This window comes from Aplidium turbinatum, chromosome 9, assembly GCF_918807975.1.
Source record: "Aplidium turbinatum chromosome 9, kaAplTurb1.1, whole genome shotgun sequence".
Classification (NCBI taxonomy): Eukaryota; Metazoa; Chordata; class Ascidiacea; order Aplousobranchia; family Polyclinidae; genus Aplidium; species Aplidium turbinatum.
In genome coordinates this window covers 18,218,008-18,241,048 of record NC_137480.1, presented here as the reverse complement: position 1 = coordinate 18,241,048, position 23,041 = coordinate 18,218,008, and the positions used below count along the sequence as shown (strand labels likewise).

At 38.1% G+C, this 23,041-nt stretch overlaps 2 protein-coding genes and 1 pseudogene across 2 annotated transcripts; all 3 read right to left on the bottom strand.

Moving 5' to 3' along the window:
• Positions 1–97: 97 nt before the first annotated feature.
• On the bottom strand, positions 98–18,487 carry LOC145777769 (G patch domain-containing protein 1-like). Its single transcript, XM_082589214.1, has 20 exons — positions 18,350–18,487; positions 15,473–15,617; positions 11,764–11,845; positions 8,397–8,547; positions 7,722–7,888; positions 7,437–7,605; positions 6,215–6,409; positions 5,600–5,738; positions 5,331–5,521; positions 4,873–5,115; positions 4,390–4,504; positions 3,832–3,980; positions 3,327–3,457; positions 2,927–3,050; positions 2,413–2,589; positions 1,865–2,006; positions 1,220–1,303; positions 911–1,033; positions 642–703; positions 98–194 (listed from the first exon to the last, which is right to left on the bottom strand). The coding sequence occupies exons 2-20, from the start codon at positions 15,537–15,539 to the stop codon at positions 147–149; spliced, it is 2,559 nt and encodes an 852-aa protein (XP_082445340.1). The 5' UTR covers positions 15,540–15,617; positions 18,350–18,487; the 3' UTR covers positions 98–146.
• Positions 15,624–17,389, bottom strand: LOC145777771 (splicing factor U2AF 35 kDa subunit-like). Its single transcript, XM_082589215.1, has one exon. It carries the CDS (start codon positions 17,343–17,345, stop codon positions 16,710–16,712), a length of 636 nt encoding a protein of 211 aa, XP_082445341.1. The 5' UTR covers positions 17,346–17,389; the 3' UTR covers positions 15,624–16,709.
• A 101-nt stretch (positions 18,488–18,588) lies between the features above and the next one.
• On the bottom strand, positions 18,589–20,134 carry LOC145777770 (splicing factor U2AF 35 kDa subunit pseudogene; annotated as a pseudogene).
• Between the last annotated feature and the right edge of the window lie 2,907 nt (positions 20,135–23,041).

Here is a 23,041-nt window from a genome sequence, read left to right as displayed (position 1 = left end):
TGTAATGGCAGGAATAATAGTAGTAGAGGCACCGCGAGCGAAAGTAGCACAGATTTCTGAATTGAAAGCCATGGAGTAGCAGCCCAATGCCATCGACAGAAAGATAAACGAGGCAACTTTATTAAGAAAAAATATAAATATTGCATTTACGATTTGTGTTTTTTCTTCTTCCTTTTGTGATCGTGCTTTTTATGCTGCAAAACAAAAACGCGCATTTTAAAGATTACAATGCAAACCATATCTCAACCACCACAGCATTAGGTAATCAAAATGCTTCTTTTCACGAACTTTTCCCCGTACTTTAGGTGGAGATGCTTTCACGTTTGGTACTGACAAGACACGTAAATTATATCGCATATCTACGTGCATGACATAACGTAGCCCACGCTCTAAACTCACTTTCACACACAACGAGGCAGAATTTTCCCAATTATGCCCGTTCTTTTACGCGTTGATCAGTTTTTTTTTTGTGATACTGTATTGGAAAGCAGCAAAATAATAACACTTTGAAGAAACGCACAAGCCTGTATCAGCAAACAAAAGCTTAGTTTGAACTGGTGAGAACCTAGCCGGTGCTGCAATCACATAATTTTAAATGTGATTGAACAGTACATTGCAATGAAAGCTGAGAGTCCACAAACCTTTTTGTGCTTGGAATGGGATTTGTGACGATTGCACTGGGATTCAGAATTATAAGTTTGATCTGAAACGTAAGTCAACCATGAGATCACGTGATTTCAACGAAAGCAATCACAAACTATAGATTTGGGACCAACATCAAAAATTCGCTTATGGCTCCCGAAATACTCACTTTCAGACAGAAAATCAGTCGTTTTTTTTGCACCGATTCAACGTATGTAGACGTTGAATCAACGTAAAAAACGACTGATTTGATGTCTGGTTTGCTTACTTGAAAGTTTCACTGGAGGTAAAACAGGTCCAAAACACTCTTCATCCACTTTATTTTCCTGTACATTGTTCTGTGATTGGTTCGAGGGTGGGCTCATTTCATTTGATTTGTTATCATCGGGCTCTGAACGATTTAAGGTCATGGTTAGAACACAGCTGGAGATGCCGATCACTGAATCTGTTTGCAAGTTTATTCTGGAACCGTCACTAACCAAATTCGTCATTTTTACATCGATTCAAGGTCTGCAAATGTTGAATCAATGTAAAAACGACAGATTTGGTTGTGTGGGATACGCGCGAATAACCGCACCTGGTTGGGGGATCGCTTCGTCTCGGGTTATTGGGATCGGTTTCATGAAAACTTCGGCTGCCGACTTTCTTTCCTCTGACGAACCTGCAAAAATGTTTTGTAAGTTCTGGTTAAAAATTGAAATTCTGGTTGCATCAGTTTATTGAAACTTGTCCAAATGCGAGCGACACATACCTCCCGATATCGTTTTGCGAGGCCATTAAAACAACATATGTAGTAATATGGCTAGTCCTTTGAAAGCATAACAACGTACAGATAGGAATAGAATTCTTGCAGTTATGTTGGTTTATTTCTCGTTTTTAAGAAGAACAAGTGGCTATCGTTACATCATGCCTCTTCAAAACTTCATTGCGCCCTTCATGAGAAGGTTGAACGAAGAATTTAACTTGTTTTTCGGTGCTTTAGTAGGCAAACGTTCTCACTTCTGACACGCACGATACTTACAATTTATAAAAATGCCCATAATTCTGAAACTGTTCAGTGTTCAAGTTACGAGTCTATTGAGCTTGATAAAGCTCCGATAAACGAACACATGCGCAAAGAAAGTGCTCGGTCATCAACGGATTAGAGGAAAACCTTACCAACAACAGCGAAGAAAACTGCTGTAAAACAAAGACATTTCACCAAAGGAGGTTCCCAACTGACCTGAAATGCCAGCTTGAGATTCTCGAGAATTTGCGGCTTCTGTGACGTCATCATCTTCATCGGACGACGACTCTTCTTCACTTGAAGCAAAAATTGACTTAAAAAGTTCCATGGGAGGCCGTTCAGTAGGCTCGTTTGTATCCTGAAGTCGTTGAGCATAATAAATCGGTACAAGTAACGTTAAATCGACGTAAAACTGTACCAGAAACAGAAAGTAGATTTTGAACAAATTCTGATATAAAGTAGCTTTAGTTGCCGATTTGCTTTGCTGTAACGTAAACACAAACAACACAAGGTGAAGTAGGATATGAAGAACTTATTTTTCGCTTTTAAGAAAGCTGCCTATTTTAAACTTCAAATAGTGTACAAGTGTTCCGGTTAAAAAAAGAGCATCCCAGACAGCATATCAACCAAAAAAGCGGTTGATTTGCTCTCTGCGGAGCGTTGCTGCTTCCAGAATTCAACTTAAATCTTTTACTGTTGGCTGCTTGGTCAAGATATTGCGCAATCACAGCGGTTTACAATACAAAATTGCCGATGGGAGTTACCGCTTTGGACTGGGCCATTTCTTGGTTTGCTGTCGAGTTTGAATCAGCGTTGTCATCTGGCATTCTGTCAAGCGGCCCAACAAAATCGGGTTCTTTGTCCCATCTTCGCTTCGTGAAGGGGCGTGACTTTTCGAACATTGGAGGTCGCACTGTGTCGCTTATTATTCCACTATTATTCTGCGCAATACAACAAATGTTGCACACAAAAAAAGCGATGGTAATCAGCAATCTCCAATTGCCGTAATTATTTGAAGAATCTATTACCGCGTAAGACTGCACATGAAACGTTACCCTTACTTTGCAAACTAGAAAAGAAAACCCTCAATACAATAAACAAGATATAACCTTACCGACACTAAATCACCGGTGACAATAACTTCATTGGAATCAAAAACTTGGAGAGAAAAATTAACCAATTTGCAGTTAACAATCGTTATCACATGATATATGAGCACCAATTCCCAACCATTACGAATGAAAGATAGAAACAAACCGATATGAACGCAGGAGCTACCTTCAATTCTTGAACTCTTGCCTTGTCACCGTCTTTTGTGGGTTTCGAACTCGCTTCATGCGTAAGAGGCAAATAGGAAAGATATTTCGAGCCGGATGGCACTGAACTCCCAACATGTTCGGAACTGCACAGTAAGAAAATGTCAGAATGAGAGCTAGTTGACAATGAAGTTATGATGAAAATATACACTCATGAATATTTCAGACAAGAAAATCCGTCATTCTTTCATGATTGAACGTCTGCAGACGTTGAATCATGAAAAAAAAATGATAGCCTACATGACACAGTTGTAAAAGAGAACAAAATTATATGTAGAAAATATTACGGCAAGAAATGGGAAAAATTTAGGCTAACAGTTTAAAACCATTTACAAAGTGTTGTGTTGCTTGCATGATCTTACTCGGGATATGGGTCCGGCACGTTGAACCTCTTACATAAGAGCGGGTCCGGATGCCACTCCCCAACACTGTGCGTCATGATCCCAAACATCTTCATCTTGGCAGCAGGTTCCGCGTCACGATCGGTGGAGACCTGAAGTTACAAATATTATCGTTACACGCTGCAACAAAAAGTTAAAACTGAAAAAAAAACGAATCACTTTCTTGGTATGTATGGTAATCCAGTTTGAAAGGTTGACACAGGAATTCACTTTGTTTTCTCGCCTCGCGCATGCTCGCACGTATGAAATTTTACAAAGTAACCGTGTGCGCACGTTAGACACAAGTTAAAAAGTGTTTTATGATCAAATTGTTAAAAACACGTTATAAAAGTTAGCTCTCATCAAAAGCACTATTACTATGAAAAGCTAAATTTAAACATCAATACATCTTGAAATCGGACACACTTCTATCTTATGGAGTTAGATTTAAGCTAAGCATGGAGTCATGTTTAAAATCAACCTCCACCTCTTCCGATGTGTCTTCAGTACTTTTAGTAAACTTGGAATTGATATTGTTGGATAGGTGAAGATAAACTTGAGCCATCCTCGCAAACTCGTCCCGTTCATGCTTCCGTTCCCATTCTGTTAAGTTGCTTTGGATGGACGAGTATGGGTCTGCACAAGCGAGTGGTCATGTACATCTGGTAATTTCGTGGCTTTATCAGCATAACATGTGGGAGTGCACCTCATGGAGCACAAGATTGTAGATAAAGTATAAAAACCTTGAAGAGGTACTAAAGCCATAGGTTGATGTAAAAACATGAATGATTCAGCTTGGGTCAAAGTAAGAACTTATAGTTTTCGGTCAGGTAAAATGGAAGTGTAATTAACCGGATTTTTTAAAAGTATATTTCAAATTTTTTAAACCATTTTCAAAGTACTGTACCTTACTCCGTCATTTCGTTTCGAAAAAGATTTGTTTGTACAACTTTGTTTTGACCAAAGATAGTTTGACGCAACCAAAACTACGAAAAATTGTATTGTGCTTACAACCATAAAGTTGCAACAAGGTTTAAAGCCAGACCTTTCTTCCTTTGCTTGACAGCTTCTTCGTATTGATTGTAGCGCCGAAACTTTTCCGGATTGTTAGAGAAAGGCCTTAAAGTTTGAGGCTTGCAAAGAGGGCTACTTTTGTCAATCTGAATGAAAGAAAGAAACGCACTGATTGTAGAAACAAGGAATTTGTTTGATTCTTTTAAATTTGAAGTACTGCGGGAAGAGCAGAAAAATGCGAGTCCGGGGTGTTAGTGTTATGAAGTCAGTTTGCTGGTCAGGGTCTCAAAGAGTTCATGATAAATAGCGAATAGAGCACACTGGTAACAATCGGGTTTATTTTCTAGTGATAGCAGCTTCAATTTTTTCAAACAACGCACAAAAGCAATTTCAATTTGACCAATAGCTATATAACTGTTTTTTGCTTAGTGAACTTATTAAAACTACAAACGCTGTATTCAATAACAAAGAAAGGTGTAACAAGTGAGCTACAATGGTATATTTACTTAATTACATGGGTTTCTGGCGGAATTTCTTGAATAGTTTCAGATTTGTCTTTGTGGCCGAGTTCAACGGGTTTCTGTTTGGCAGCTTCCATCTTCTGACGATCCTCGAACGATATGAAATCAAAGACAGACTGAGACTTTTTCGACGAGCCATCATCGAGCTTGCCACCATCCAGTAAGACAGCACGATCTTGGGAGGTAAGGTGATGAGGAGGAGCAACTGCTGCTGGAGGCAAACTCTGGCTTGGCATCTGTTGAGACACGAAACATATCCTTGAGGATGTTTCTCAACTCCAAACACACAGTAGCTGCTTAAATAGCACATTTCAACAGCGTAAAGTAAATTACCGATTCTGGCAATGCCATGCCAAGCACAAGAAAGCAATGTTGACAGAAAGCAAGGTAATGACGTTTCTTAGTGAAAGTCGCGGTTGATCAATCATGCGTTAAAGAAAAAGCTGATTACTTGTTTCGGTAAATTCATTTCCTTGATTTTCTGCGTACCCGTTCTCAGTCGTAGCCTCCGATTAGGGTCAAAGTCTGCAGGTAGGTTGGGAGCCGGGTAGACTTTCGGGTAAAGTTTACTTTGCTTTTTTGCGGCAACGAAAAAAACCTTTGTGGTTTCTCCGAATCCAATGGCTTCCATCGTGTTTCCGCCTAGCAAAAAAGAAACGAAATAACCATGCACGAAGTCGAGAAACCGGTTGCTTAACCGAAGATAAATTTATAGCCTACCTGTGATAGCACGAGGTCTTGTCCATCCGTATGTACTGTCCGGGTTTCTCTCTTCCCCCATGATGGAATCATAGTTACTCATGCTGTCCTGCGCGTAGATGTCATCGTCTTCCTCCTCGTAAGCACCGACTCCGAACGCCTAAACAAAACTTGTACTTAAGTTGCAAGTCCTTTTGAATTTGCATTCGAAATAAAATGTGTCACAACTTCTGCCGCACTGCATGTCGAAAAAACATAACTTTTGAAAATCTGCTACATTTTATGTACTAGACTAGTAGAGTACCGCTCAGTTTTCCTAAACCAAAATCTCACGTTTACGAATTTAGAAATTTAAAAATAAACAAATATGTTTAGTTGCAGTTTGGAGCTAGGTAAATTATAAATTTTGGATCTTTATTCCCTGGATAGGTCATGGTCCTAATGGTAGGTGATAGACAGAGTCAATCACTTTTTAAGCGGTTTTACGACAAAAGCCTTTGAAATACACAAAATCAAACTAGGCCAAACAAGAACAATGGTTGTAAAGTGAGATACACATGAGGTGTGTAATGTGTATCCAGTGTTTGCAACTTTAAAATCTAATACATTCTAAATTAGAAAGCTTTTAAACCGTACTTGTCCAAAAAATGATAATTTGCTTCCAGATTTAGTCTTTGCTTTGACCGCACTGGATTTCTTCACTTTCTTATGCAAGGCCGCAGTGGGGTCCAGGCCACTATAACCAATCCCGTGATGATCATCTTTTACATTGATGGATATTGGCATCAAATCCTTTGGGGCAAATTTAAAGTCTTCAGGAACATATTCGTTCTGTAAAAGGAATTGAGATCTAAATAATAATGGGACAAGATTTTGATCAAAAAAAGTTAGAAATTCAAAACAAGAATAAAGTTAGGAAAAAAACTGACTGTTCCAGTCGGGAAAAAATGTTTTTATATCTTTTCAACGTCAATCTTTTTTTTTGCTGGTTTGGTTGATCACTGCATCACCAGTGCTAACTGGCAACACTTGTAAAGCACGTGACTAACATTGTTCATTCAACCAAGATAATGATAGTTGTTATTATCACATTAGATTAATGTTGCTAAACCTTGAAATAATCCAAAATGACATCTTTATAAGTTTTCTACATAAACTTGACCTTGCAAGGAATGCCGCTATTTGGGGTACGATTGGAGTGAGGATAACCCAGACAACAAGATCTGTCATTTTTATGGATGCTGCTGTCTGGGGGTCATCTGCATGTCACAAACGATCGAAGAACAAGCACAACTTGAAGCCGTAAGCCTCGGTGAGTGAGCAGAATACGATGGTTCGAAACTTCTATCGTGCACCTACAAGTATGCGAAACTGCTACAGTGTAACTTTCGAAGTGATTTTACAAACATGAAAATAAACGTACTCGAACATTCGATTACCAAGCTTAACGTTTCAACATACAATGGGTGGATAGGGCAACAAAGAATAATGCAAAAACCCTTGCACTCAGTGGCGCCATTGCCAACAGTAAGACAGACCACAGAATGATGAAAATCTATTTTGAGGAAAAAGAAATAAACTTTCGGACGTGACATTACAGGACATGTAGCTCGGTTTTTGTGACCATAGAAGAATCACTTCTCAATTTTTCACGGCTCGTTACAATCTTGTCTTCAACAAACAAAAAATTAAATCACTGTAAAACTAACTTCACTATTCTTATTAGTTATAAAAAATACAATGCTATATAAGTCCACAAAGTACGCTAACCCTTCTGGCGCGACGGATAAGCCAAAAACGGATATGTTTTGGCATCCTTTTGATCTAAAATCCCTACTTCGACTCTACAATAGCTTACGTCACTATCAGAATCTCCAGCTTTTCTCGGCAAGCTGCACCCGTATGTCTTTGTGGCAGGTGGTGACTTTATGTCTGTTTTCTTTTTCTTCTTTTTCTTGACGTGGGGACCAAGGCCTTGACCTTCCCTCCAACCCATATTGCGCAACAGTTTCACTCCAATGTTACTTCTACGTAAAGAAACATTGAACAATCCACTTTTACAACATCTTTCAAATCGCATCAAATTTCAAAGTTCACGCAAGGAAAAAATAATACGCAATTTATCAATGATGAATGAACTTGCCTCACTGGAACAACAAGTGATTCGATGACATCATTTCCGAGCGGGAAAGCCAGTTTGTCTTCTTGGAGTTTCTTTTGTTTCTCCTGAATCGCATTTCTCTTCCTCTCAGATGTGAAGTCAGCTTTGGTGGAAAGCATTCGCGGTGCAATTCCAAAATCACCCAAATCCTACATCGTCAAAAAACAACAACGCTGAACCAAGCAAGAAGATTAGGCTCTAAGTATGAAAATTGAATAACAATGCGCTTTGTTTCTTGGCAGTCGAGTGTAGCAAGATGTGACAGAGATAGACATGTGTTTCGCCCATGAGGCTGGGGCGTCAGCATCGCTCCATTAATTCATGTCAGAGAGTTATCCACCGCTGCATTCGCCAGTCAATTGAATTCTATTGTTTTGCTAATACTGGCCCTTTGACCAGAGAGAGTCATGCCTTGTATATTTGGCACTAGCCAACACTGCTTTCGTAACGATTCGAATCTCTGCTGTTGTTGCATAAAACATACTTTTTTAATTGCAAGTAACAATAGATTCTTAAAATCCCGCCACAAAGAAACGAGTCAGTGCAAGAACGGAATGTAGACAGCAGGTTTGCGACACATTGCACAAAAATTTATTTAAGTCAAACATAAAAGCTATGAACGAAAGTTTTCCTGACATTCAAGGCACATTCATTTACCTCTTCATCCATGAAATCTTCCGCTTTGAACGACTTTCTGTCGGATTTGGTGGATCGAGAAGACTTAAATTCAGAAGGTTTCCAGCCTTCTTTTGTCCCGACAGTGTTGTAATAACCCGCTGAAAAACCTCCAGTAAAAGCCCCATGGAATCTGGAAAAATGGTAAAAAACATTAAATGAGATGATTTTCATACCGCAAAATGATAAACCAATTTTCTTGACTGATAAAAGTAGTATAATATATATCACATACATAGGCGTCGATTTTTTCTTAGAAGAGAGGAATTCTGGGTGGGCAAGAGTTTTCAAACAGATTTCATTGAATGTGTGTTTGCAAATTCGCAATGATTCAGTCTTCGAAATTAGCATATTTTTACTTCGGCAAAAACGTTGCCGAGGCCAAACGGCAAAATTTGAAATTGCCTCGGCAATTACTGTGAATATTTATTAGGAAAAGATTGTACTAAAACACGTAAAACGAGAAGCGAAAAATATACTAGAGTAGTCTATTACAAATGAATTGTTTGATTTGTTGTGATGTAATAATACCAAAAGTAGTGATAAAGCGAGCAACGCGATACGCACGCTGTTACGGTAATTCACGTTAAAAAACTCACCGGGAGGGGAAAGTAAGTTAATTTTGGGTTGATTCAACGTTCGAGTCAACACAAATCGATTTAATTTTTCCGGCGGGTTATATTGCGTAACAACAATGCCCAATAAGAAATTTACGTTTGTTTTACATTAATTCGACATCTAGCAACGTTGAATTATCATAAAATAACGTTAATTGCTTAACCAGGTACAGGTAACATATTAATAGCTCCCTGCGAGAAGATCGCCTCGATTTACGTAAGCTTAGGCTATAAGCCAACATAATTTCAACAAGGAGTAGATGCTTAGAATAATTTGACGTCTACTGGAGTTAAATCAATGCAAATAGCAGGCCTTGAAACAACTTTTTTTTCCGGCGGCCAAACGTGTCCGACTGAAGCAAGCTGTTCGGCGGCCAATCACAAGCACATGGCGGCCATCGGAACTTCGACACGCATCAACATACAGTCTTCGAAATTAGCACATTTTTACTTCGGCAGAAGCGAAAAATATACTAGAGTAGTCTATCACGACCTCACTGTTTGATTTGTTGTGATGTAATAATGCCAAAAGTAGCGATAAAGCGAGCTACAAGATACGCACGTGGCACGCTGTTGCAGTAATTCACGTTAAATAACTCACGGGGAAAAGTAAGTTAATTTTGGGTTGATTCAACGTTCGAGTCAGCACAAATCGATTTAATTTTTCCTGTCGGTTATATTGCGTAACAACAATGCCCAATATGAAATTTACGTTTCTTTTACATTAATTCGATATCTAGCAACGTTGAATTATCATAAAATAACGTCAATTGCTCAACCAGGTACCGGTAACAAATTAATAGCTCCCTGCGAGAAGATTGCCTCGATTTACGTTTACACTAACATAATTTCGGCACAATTGGGATACTGCGAACAACACAAAGTCTGTTTGATAAAGAACTAGCTGTCAGAATCGGAATCATCAGATGCTGTATCGGAGCACGAGGTTGTCGCGTCATCACTGGAATCAGACACATCAAGAGGCTCATCGCTTGGCTGTAAATCTATACCGTCTTTGCCGTTCGCAATGAAGCATCCACGTTTTGCGGCTTTCGGGCTTTGATACCACTCCACAGGCCTCTTTCTTTTTCATAGAGGTTCATCAGGGTGTTGACTAGGGAATAAATCTATGGCTGTGCCATAACGACTGGGAGGAATGTCTAACCTTAACGTTACAAGCGCTCGTGTGGCCTCGACATTTTTATTGCCGACGCTAATGCGCCATTTGCCGACGCTAATTTCGAAGACTGAATATATCGCATCAATAAAGTGTATTGTGGTGTCACTTGCATCCAGCTAATCGTCAGACATCAGCTGCTTGATCACTCAATAATGTTAACAATTCAAGCATAGACAGGGTGTATTGTGATTTATCGAGTGCTTTCACTCTTTTCTAGTCCTTTGTGATTATAAGTGGCAAAGTAGGCCTACTTTATTCACAAGGCCGCTTGTGTAAAATTTTCTCGGAACTTCACGGCAAACAAATGCGGCCGACGGAAGGGCGAGACCCGGCGGACAAAATGTCGGTTTTTGTAGGTTAATCGCCGCGATGGCCGCCTTCAGTTTCGAGGCCTGCAAATAGGATATTTTTATAAAAGATTCTCCCAGCTGGGCACGTGTCTAAGCGCCGGCGAAGTAGGAAGTAACCCAAATAAAACATCCAGCAATAGTAAGATTGAATCAACACTCTAGTCTGGTGTAGTCTAAGAAAATTAGTTTTTTCTTGTAATCTTGTTGTCCTTACAATCACCTCGGCAATTGCCGACGCTAATTTCGAAAAGTGTGGTTAGTCTTTCTCACAAAGACTGCGTTTAGCGTCGCTGCAGCAATTAAGCATTAATAAGAGAATGTTTTCTTTCTTGCATCTTGCGATCTTATGAGCGCTGCTAAACTAAGCAAACTTCTTTTATGTTTTCCTTTGCGACCTAAAAAGCGCGTGACTCGTGACCTGTTAGTGTTATCTTTAAAGTGGCGCCTTCGGATTTGCTGCATTTGTAAAAGCGATTGCTTTAGTAGGTCTTTAGTTTGTATCGGTTATTTTATTGTCATGTTCATTATGATGTCATATTCACATTCCCTTACGCTGACCGGGAACTGAAGTTTGATTGTGACGTAACGAAAGTGAGACCATTCGGAGAAAAGATCAAATTGCCGACGCAAATTTGGAGAAAAGATCAAACGTGGCTTTCTCTCACCAGGAATTGCCAGCTGTGGCATTTGCCGTAGCAACAACAATGCAGTGAGTAACGCCTTTTTTTCCACGCAGCGTTGTTGCGGAATTGCTTTGTTCTGTCGGATACCTAGCGAGAGACATAGCGTAAAACAAGAAGTTGCGCTGCAGTTGGTTGGATAGTCCAGCGTTTAAGAAAAACGGAAATAATTGTAACGAACACTTCATAAGTGTCATGAAAACAGGGTGGGCGAACCATATTTTGCCCACCCTCGTTTCACGGCAGGGTGGGCGTCGCCCACCCTGCCCACCCTATTTCGACGCCTATGATCACATATGTCATTTGGTTTTCTTACGTATGCTATCATTTTTTAACTTTCAATATTAATTTAAACCATACAAAAATCTATTGAACTATTTTATATGCTGGAAAATAAAAGGCAAATTGTCTTTAAAGCTTAAAAATTGCGTATCACCACATGAATGAAAAATTCAAAACATGGAAACGACACCAAAGAGGCTTTCTTCATCCGAGGATAGAGATTTGATCAGTCAAACCAACCTTCTTCTTCCTTCCTCATCAGTGACCACTTGTTCAAATACAGGAACACCGCTTTTGAGTGACGATGGTTTGATGGAAAGTTCTGCCATAAGTATTGTAATTTAGATTGTATGATCAGGTAATGAACATTTTATTCAGTGCAAAAACTTGGTGTTTCCTAAGTTGAAAGCATTTAACACTCAATTTGAAAAACTACTTTTTTGCTTTGAAGTTTGCGCAATTGAATTATTTTATTTTAACTACTGTCAACCGTGTGTCAACAAGAATGTGTCAACTCAAGTGAGTTTGTAGGGATTTTACGTGTCTGAAGCCCCTAGTGTAGGGATTTGTCCAGGGATATCTATAACTACGGGATTGGAAACTCTGTGGAACTGAAAACCATTTTATACACCAGTAGGGTCACTTTTCTTTGTGCGCTGCTGTGATAAATATTCACATAAATTGACCTCAAAGGGAAGCAAATAGTAGGCTAAACGAACAACCAAAAGTGTAATCATCAATTCACCTGTAAATTGTAAGGTCTATGCTTGCCTGGTTTGTTTATTTGTTTGTATTCCATTAGTGCAGCTATGTTGTATTTTCTTTGTTGCTTAAAAAATTTCTAGAATGACTATTGGTTTTAGTTCTGATGACATCGTAAACGTATTGGTTTCGTATTGGATCGATCAGTGAACAAGTTGATGATACAACAGCATATTTCACTGATTGCTGAACACTCCTCATTTACTTCTGATCCGATTTGCAGTACGCAAAATGCGAAAGAACAACAGTAGGCTGTTTTTGGAGTTGTTGCATTCATTCATATTTTGGATTCATTGTATTTTTTTCTAGCAGCGTAAATGTACTTCTATACATCAATTAAGTTTCATGTGAGTGTACATTTTGTATTATTATTGCAAAATCTAACTTTGTATATCTTATAGTCGGTAATTTATTTTGTTAATCTTTCTGTAGTCCTAGTAATGCGATGACCCTACTGATGTATAGCACTGGATAGAGTTTCCAATCCCGTAGTTATAGATATCCCTGGATTTGTCTAACTTAAGTCCCCAGCGTAGGGTTTGGCTGTCTAATTATTGTCGTAAATTTTTTTAATAAAAAGAAAATAAAAAGGATACTTTAAAAGGATATTTTAGGCTTCTGGCTGTCTAGTCTATTTTCGAATGCCAAGTCTGAGTGTTTGCATTTTTCAATTCCCCGTTTATATCATAATATCCCGGTAGAGCCTTTTCATCAATAATAGCTATCGTAAGAATCAAGGGAAACGCTATACCGGTTTCATAGTTATGTCGCATTAGAAATACAGATGTGTTGAGCTAGATTCTGTGTGAGTGGCGTTTGTTAACAGGAAGCGTGACTTATGTTCTGTGAGAACGTTAGGTTTTGAATTTGCAGCATTGAAATGCATTTTGCAATAATGATAAATTTCGGTCAAATGTTAAAATATAAATTTGTTAATTAAAAACATGGTACATGTTACACACTTCCCTCCTTACGGCAAAATAACAGGTAATTCATATCACAATAAGCGGTTATACAAGATGCAAACTATGTACAAATGTACAGATGTGTGGTTATAAGTAGAGATGTACCGATATATCGGTATCGGCATCGGTATCGGTGATATCGGCCATTTTTTGAGTATCGGTATCGGCATCGGTATCGGCAAAATTTGGCCGATACTGTGGCCGATACTAAACGTGTAAAAAAAGGCGTTTTTTGCGGATTTTCTGCAGAAGCAAAGATATAGATTTTTTAAAGTAGTAACTAATGTCATCACATTGAAGTAGAAAAATAACAACCTGATCAAATTTTTGATACCTTACACTCCCATGACTTCATGGGCGCACCTTTTGGCATTGTTTGCTTACAGTGATTCTTTCACTCAAACAAAACGTTTTGTTTCAGCAGTTTTGCGTTGTTCGATTCTTAAGTTGTGAAGGAGACTCAATTTCTCCAATGTTTATCATTTGCGTTTCTTTTTTACTCTCAGCAGAGGATAAAACCAGGCCAAGACTACCCAGTAGGCCTACCCAGGTGGCGGGAATGTGTAGTTTTGCATCGTTTTTGCATTGCTGGACGTTTGAGGGACCCGTGTGGCTTGGTTATTTTTGGTGGGCTGGTTCTGTCAGTTTGTGATTTGGTTTCCGCCTTTCGTTGTGGTGGACTCACCAGGCTTGAACAATGTCGTGGCGGATTGGGTGGGCTCGGGGTGGGGGCGGTGGTACTGCAAATCCTCACTGAACTAATCAATAAGTGGTCTTGTTGCGCTTGGGATGGCGGCCTCATTGTGGGGGGAAGTGTCTTTCCCTGCTGTCGGCACGGGGCTGGGCGCTTACTGGTGCGGCGGGCTGTTGCGATTCGCTGGCCATAATGGTGTGGCTTCCACACTAGCCATTTAGACCATCCAATCAACTATAATATATGTTTGTCGGCAGCCGTTTTGTAGCAAGAACTGACATCGACAAGAATTGAAATGGCTAGTGTCGAAGCTGCACCGTTGTGGTTGGCGGGTCGCGGCAACTCGCTGTGCTGGTGAGTGCTCAGCCTTGTGCTGGTGGCCGGGGGGGACGCTCCTTTCTTCGCAATGAGGTTGTCATCTTGGGCGCAACGGGACCATTTTGATTGTTTTTTTGAGGATTTGTGGCCCCATTGCTTTCTTTTTGGGCCTACTTATTCTGCTGTGACATTGTTTGGGCTTGGTGATTTTGTTGCGGCTAAGGGTGCAAGTTGAATTGCCGACTGGTGGAGCCGGCTTGCTGGGGGCAGCCGAGTTGCACAGGATTTTTGAGCGTTTGGCGGGGTGGGAGCGATGCAGAATTGTGCATTTTTGCTACCTGGGTAGTCTTGGCATGGCAAAAGCTTTTCAACCAAACGACAAGCGCCCTTAGGTTGCACATTACTTGTCGAGTAGTTTTTGTACGACTACACAAATCACTTGGTTTACATTTTACATCTTATTATCAATTATGATAGCCTTATTTGGAGAGTTTGCGCAAACATTTTATTAATTTTTCAGAAACCCCAATTATGATGTAATGTTTCTTCCCTTATACCCCAATCCTCAATTACGGTGGCCTTTTATTACTAAAACCTACTATTATGACACAACAATGTGGTTGAGATTGGATTCTTGAATCTTTAATAAATTATGCCAATCCAAAGTTTTTTTTAATAGTTTTATGCAAATAAGGTAAAACTTAGCATTTGATATATTTCCTTGCAAATACCAAAATTGCTTCTTTTTGTAACACCAAAGTATCGGCCAAAATATCGGTATCAGTATCGGTATCGGCCTAAAAAAGTGATATCGGTATCGGGATCGGCCAAAATATTGGTATCGGTACATCTCTAGTTATAAGATACTTTACAACAAAATTGACAATTTTAGTCTAACAATTGCTAGGGGAAGACACATGACCCCCCTCCTTTCGTGGGTACATATTACAAGTTTCTCGCCTACCATCTGAAAGATTTGCGTACCAATGGTGGTACGCGACTAGCCGACTACGCGTACCACAGTTTGGAAACCACTGATTCATTTGGTTGAAATTGTTCTATTTAACATTGAGAGCTCTCATTGTGACACTACTACCCATCAGTGCCACTGAAAATTTTGAGAGGTCCCAGTCGTCCCACTTTCCCAACAAAACCCCACTGAGCAGTTGATTAAATCACGAAATTATATAGAAAACCGTTTTCCACTTACCATCAAGCTCTTGCAAAGGCGTGCCATATTTAACATAAGGGTGATCTTCATCAGATGAATCTGACATGTTAGCAGAAATGCCACAGCTTTAAGCCTCTTAATATGTTAGTCGTCTCCGAAACTATATTACCATCATAAGAAGAACCTACAAGGCATAATACAAATCGTAAATCGTTTTTATTTACACTTGCCAAAGCATAACTTTAACTGCAGATAAGCTAATGAAATGTTGATTATAGCAAACAGTTGTACTTATCACCAACTTGACATAAATTTTACATTTTCAATATTCAAAGAACAAAATTGCAGAAACCGATTTAAAGCAGAAAATTCCAAATTATTAAGGCAGTCATTTATTTGTTTTAACCGAGCTGTAGCAACAATGCACAGAGCAGATTTACCGGTATCTGTTCAAACATGTTGAAATTCTACATATTATTTATATGTAAGATTTAAATTAACCAACTATTATCTTTGTAAATTTAGGTAATTGCCTACTTCACCAAAATGTTTTCCGTATACAGTTCACAATGTGATGGTAGTCAACAAAGTCAAGTTATCATAATTTCTCACAAAAATGTGACAATTCAAGCAGTTGTTGAAATCTAAACTTTGTTTACATGTACAATGTACATCAACTTAAACAAATTCTAAGAACACAAATGTGTGCAGTTGATCAATTTCTATTGTTCACGTACAATAGAACACCAGTGACATGATGTAATATATATTACTTGGAATACTCAAGCTTTGGAAACAACAATATGAAGTATCAGAAATGCTTCTCTTTATGATTTTTAAACATAACCATTAACCAAATTTTAGAATGCAATGGTGCGGCAGACACCAAACACTCAGTCATCATGCTTAAGAAAATTTATGCTTTGATTTGGTGCAATGACGTTGAGATCTTTAGTGTGACACGGTTATCAACACAAATGAAATACATGTACATTGTACAAAACCACTGCGGTTTGAGTCAACATAAAGTGTTTTAAGTATAAACAATTTAAACATCGTATGTACAAACTTAGGGCTATGCTTTGGCTTAGCATTCTCTAGTAGTCTAGTCCAATGTTCATTGTTCAATGTTCAGTTTATCCTTGTAAAAGAAATGCGATAAGTTTTTTTCTACAGTCCCACAAACGTTGCAATTTAAGAGTTGTGGTGTAGCTCTCTTCGATGTTAAGAGTCAATACAATTGGCAAGCAACCAGATTTTGTTGTTGCATACCAAATTAGTGCCTTCTTTCTCTGCGTTCTTTTGAACCACCTCTTCTGCTTCTTGTGGGAGGAGAGCGTGATCGACGCTTTTTCTCCTTTCTTCCATATAGTCTTCTCCGCAAATCTCTTGAAATCGGTTTCAAATGCATGAAATTGCAAAACCCTCCTCTCGTACATTCGCCCATTTCATACTGACGACAACATGCTTCACGAAAGTCAGTGACTGTGCTGAGCTCAGCGATTATTGGCTGGCCATTGAACCAACGATTGTTGCAATCATTCACAGCAGCTTCTGCATTTTCTTCTTTGTGAAACTTAACATACACATTCCCCACCAGATGATCACCAAGATTATCGCACACGTTCATTTCTTCTATTGAACCATACTTTTCTTCAAGTTCGACAAAGATTTCTTCAAAAAAATTATCATAATGTTCTTGCATTTCAACATCACTGAAAGTCCCAGCTGCAGTATTGTTGATTTGCGGATTTTGATATAAACCTTGCAGAACGATAGTTTGGCTGAATGTTGGTTTGTTATGCAATCTTGAGCAACGTTCACCGTGGCGACAGGCTCCAATTTTAAAATAAAAAGAACAATTAACCTTATCTTTTTCAGTACCAAAGATTGAAGCTAGATATTCTGCCATTTTAAAATTATTTGAGTAACTCTCTAAAAGATAAAAAGAACATCAAAGTGACTGCCCGTACAATCTTCAATTCTTATGTACAATAAGCCTTGGGACTGAGTAACAAGATTACATAAACAAGTTTTTATAAAAACAAGCCTAGAAACTTCCAATCCATACCTACTACCTAGTGTTGCTGAAAGTAAAAATACCAATCCATGCAATGCATTAGTACTAATTGACAAAAGATCCTACAGAATAACTCACAAAGGTGCTTCTGTTAAGTGGCAATTTATAAAAATAGGCTACTTTAAAGCAAGATTACCTATTACAAGGACGGCATAAAATTACCAAACTGACTTTCAGCAAAAACGAAACTATCATTTGTCCAGCAAACACAGTACATGATATGCATGTCTGAGAGTAGCCGCTTAGTGTAGTCCAAGCCAGAATTGACCATCTGGACAGGCAAAAATTTTAACCCTTGACCCTATAGCCTGAGGGTTAATGTTAAGTTTCACAAATAATGTAAAACCAAAAACATAAGGGGAATGGATGTTAAGACTCTCTGGCATCATGCAACAATTTATTTCTCAAGCACAAGCTGGTCAATATAACTAGGCAATAGACATTTGCCAAATGACACTGGCTTGAAAGTTGCTACAATGCCGAGAGACTGTGCTGAACTAAAAGCGGCATCTGTTTCAGATTCAAGTTCACATAATTACTTGAACCATTGAAGACTTTGCCTGAGAAAAACAGGGTGTGGCGGATAACACCTTCAACCCATTTCATTGTTAGATATCTTATTTATGCCTAAACCAGAATCTACTAAAAGTCCATTATCACTGATGCACAATGGTACGTTAGCTTCAAAAAGTGGTTCTTTTTGCAAAAAAGCAATGTGGTTTGATCTCAAAAATTGACTATTTGCATGACTGCTTCACATTGACAACAGCAATGGGCACAAAAAAGTGCTAATAAAATCTATCACCAGATTATGATGAAAATGGCTTAGCACTTACCAACTAGCCCTTGCAAAGGAGTTCCATATTTAACATAGGGAAAATCTTCATTCGACGAATCTGATGAGAAATGCCAGAGCTTTAAACCTCTCAAAATATTAAAGTCCTCTTGCAGACAGTAATATCCATTGAAAGATCCTATAAGGCATAACACAAATCATGAATTGTTTATTTACACTTACCGAAGCATTATGTAAAAAATGGTAATACATTAGAATTTGACTAACAGTGACATTTTAGGTGTCACAAAAGGGGAATTCTACCGTAATAGCAAAGAATCATGTCAAAAACCAATTTGAAATATCACACTTCAAAAATTTAAAACCGATTGATAACAGCACAATGCACAAAATGATCAACCAGTGTATGATTAAATTTTATGTTTTAAGATTACAATTAACATGTTACTTTTGTAAACTCAGGTAACACTTAGTTGAAGTGTTCACTGTCTGTATATATTTCACCAGTAAACACTAAATACCAAAGCCAAGTTTTTATAATGTCTCATGAGAAACTTAACTTGTGACAAAACAGATTGTTGAAAACTAAACTTAGCCTGGAAGGATACATTTACAGAATACATTTCAATACTAAAATTGTGCAGTTGCATTTGTTACAACAATAGTCCACTTTGGTTCTTTATATATATAGCCTATATGAGACAAAACACCAATTTTGTGATTTAAATATAACTTGCTGGCAATGTACAAGTGTTTTGTTTATGATTCTTGACAAAAATTTAACAAGCAATGGCAGCATGAGTCATGGATTTACAAATTTTACATCTGTAACTTTAACAAGATTCTACTTTAATTCAATGGTTTGAAATAGTATCCAATAGATATCGGATGTCAACACAAGTAAACAAAGTTTGGATTTAATTTTAAATCATAAATTGTAAAAACACACTGTCTAAGTCATTGTTTCAACTACAAACGTGTATGTACACATGTATAGGCATGCTTTGGCTTAACATGACATCTTCTAATGTTCATGCCATAGAAAAAGAAATGTAATCAATCTCTTCAGTCTTCACCAGCCTCATACACTATGCAGGTTTAAAAGTTGGGATGTAGGCTTGACAGGCAACCAGATTTTGTTGTTGCATGCCATACTAGTGCCTTCTTTCTTTGCTTCTACGACGTTCTCTTGATCCACCTCTTCTGCTTCTTGTGGGAGGAGAGCGTGATCGGCGCTTTTTCTCCTTTCTTCCATATAGCTTTCTCCGCAACTCCCTTGAAATCGGTTTCAAATGCATGAAGTTGCAAAACCCTCCTCTCGTACATTCGCCCATTTCATACTGACGACAACATGCTTCACGAAAGTCAGTGACTGTGCTGAGCTCAGCGATTATTGGCTGGCCATTGAACCAACGATTGTTGCAATCATTCACAGCAGCTTCTGCATTTTCTTCTTTGTGAAACTTAACATACACATTCCCCACCAGATGATCACCAAGATTATCGCACACGTTCATTTCTTCTATTGAACCATACTTTTCTTCAAGTTCGACAAAAACTTCTTCAAAAAAGTTATCATAATGTTCTTGCATTTCAACATCACTGAATGTCCCAGCTGCAGTATTGTTGATTTGCGGATTTTGATATAAACCTTGCAGAACAATTGTCTGGCTGAATGTTGGTTTGTTATGCAATCTTGAGCAACGTTCACCGTGGCGACAAGCTCCAATCTTGAAATAAAAAGAACAATTAACCTTATCTTTTTCAGTACCAAAAATTGAAGCAAGATACTCTGCCATTTTTCAAAATTATCAAAGTAGGCTAGCCTCCTAAAAGGCAAAATAACCACATGAATGGTTGCAATATTTAAAATTATGAGATTGATTATATTGAATCAAGTAACACAACATACCTATATAGAAATTTCTTTATTTTAAAACTTGCTAGCTTTTAATATGCTGAAAATCATCAAATTATATTGCTTTCAATATCATATGCAAAATAGTATCAATAAAAAGTCTCAATAATTGATGATTTTCAGCCAACTGTCGCTGGTCGCAGCTAATCTGGGCTGTGCTCAGTAAGGGATCGCACTCTTCACATGATAGTTTTACTTTATTTGTTGTTTTAAGAATATGAACTTGTAACTCTAGATCACTTTTAAATTGCCGAAAATTTTTTTAATAGAAAAAAATTGCATTTTAAAGTTTTTTTGAACGATTTTGTTTTGAAAATGTACACGAGCAGCAGTTGTTAATGTATTGGTAAAGCAATTGCTGCTCTTGTACATTTCCATGACAAATTTAATGGTTTCAGATTATATATGGACCTAGCCAGCCTTCGGCCTAGTGATTCAACATATATACGCCCCCTACAGATCTGAGACCCTCCAATTAACATACAACCATGTCCAAGAAATGCATCAAAATAGTTGACGCTGTCCTGACTAGTATGAATTAACTAACCAATTAAAAGTTTAACAGGCATTTTTGAGGTTTTGGTGGGTGACTTGTGGCTGCACGACTTGGATGCCATCGTTGTTACAATTGTAATATATTTTCAAAAATGGTATTTACCCTTGATTATTGTACACTTTTTGTCTACACATGGTTTCACTAATTTGGAATGAAAAAAAAAAAGATTTCTTCAAGTAGATAACTTTTTAGATTATGAAAAAGTCCAGGTTATAGCAATACTGCACAATTACAAATTGCGTGACAATTGATTAAAGAAGTCAGTGTACTTGGGTGCAACCTAGTTCGTACCCTGAAAAGATCGAGAGAAAAAATTAAAAAAAGCCGAAGTCGCTGATCCCAGTTTAATAGCACAAAGCCGAAGTTTCTGATCGGAGTTTCCGCTAACAAACTCGAGGGTTAGGGTTAGCGGAAAAATATTTGGGGAAACTGCAATCAGCGAGGGTTAGGGTTAGAGAGTATAGATTACTCGATGGTTAGAGTTAGAGGAAACTGCGGTTAGCGGAAACTGCAAAACTGCGGAAAAATGTTTGCGGAAACTACGGTCAATGAGGGTTAGAGCATAGATTACTCTATGGTTAGAGTTAGGATAAAGGTTAGCGGAAATTGCGGAAAAATGTTTGCGGAAACTGTGATCAGCGAGGGTTAGGGTTAGAGCATAAATTACTCTATGGTTAGGGTTAGCAGAAACTGCAGTTAGCGGAAAATACGGAAAAATGTTTGCGGAAACTGCGATGAGCGAGGGTTAGCGTTAGGGTACGGTAAGGGTTACGATTAGCGGAAACTGCAATCAGCGACTTCGGCTTTGTGCTATCTTTCTCTCGATCTTTTCAGGGGTAAATTTTAAAATGTTTGCGGAAACTGCGATCAGCGACTTCCGCTTTTTTAATTTTTTCTCTTGATCTTTTCAGGGTACGAACTGTTCAGGGTACGAACTAGGTTGCATCCAGTGAACTTCACTAGTAAAGTATTACCTTCACTACTAAAATCTTGGCTAATAACATACCGGTATAATACAATAAACTCTAAATAAATAAAGAAATGCAAGTCAGTTTAATGTTGTGCTGAGCTAAGCATTCTGACACAATCCTTAAGTCAACTAAGAATACCGTAGGCTACGGTATTATATATCTGAGCAAAAGTTAAAAAAGTAGTTTTCATACTTTTATAAGTACCGGTAACAAACATGAAGGAATGAGAAGATAATATTCTCATTACATCAAACTTCAGCATTACGGAGAATCGGATATATTTCCTTGAGCCATCTTTTCTTCAGCAACTGTTTGTATAATTATTATTAAATCGCAGGCGGCTTAAAACCTACCAACCCCTGAAACCTATCTCTATTTTAGTTCCACCTTTCTTAGAAGTAGTTCTGTCATTAAATACATGTGCAAAAAATTCAAAGCGTTTCATCTGATCATAATATAACTTTGTTGTACTGTCACTCTGACTGTCATATCATACAATACACTGGTCATTTAACATCACTGTCAAAAACATAAAGTCTGTGAGAAAAACTAGCCTACCCGGCACTCGCATGCACAATTTACTTAAAAACAGAATTTCTAGCAACTGCTTTGCTGACATGTATTGTTTTTGTTGCGATGGTCGAAAACAAAAAACAACAGAACTTTAAATAAAGACGATCTTTTATAAAAGACTGACCATTGATTGAGCAACAGCTCAGAAAAGATGTTTCAGAATTCAGATTCAGAAGCATATTGCATTTCCAATCAGAGGAAAACCCAGAGTTTCCAACATGTCTTGATAAAAAAAAAGAAAAGGGAGTTAATGAAAAAAAAAAACTTGCGAGAAGTTTGGTTTGGTTTCTGAATCTTTAAACATTTCCAAAAAGTAAATATTAAACATGTGAGTATAAATTATGCAATATAGTTGATTTTAGAACTTCGGTAGAGAGTTTGTCTTGTTGAACCATAGGCATACGAAGCCGAGCAACGTGATCAAGTTTAACATCTTCAAGTTTATTACATTTACATAAACATAAAACTACGCAACAAATTAAGTATCGAGCGTTTTCGACATCACAAGATGTTCTCTTCAGGAATAATATACATACGACTTAACTACATCTGAAAAAATACAATGGTCAACTAAATCTATAAACAGAAAAAGACAAAAACTGCACAGTACTTCTGACTAACTCAAACTCAACGATATAGGCACCACGAGAATCAAATGTAATTGCATCAAAAGGTGTTAAACAGATCACATGATATGGTAGAAAGGCAAGGTGC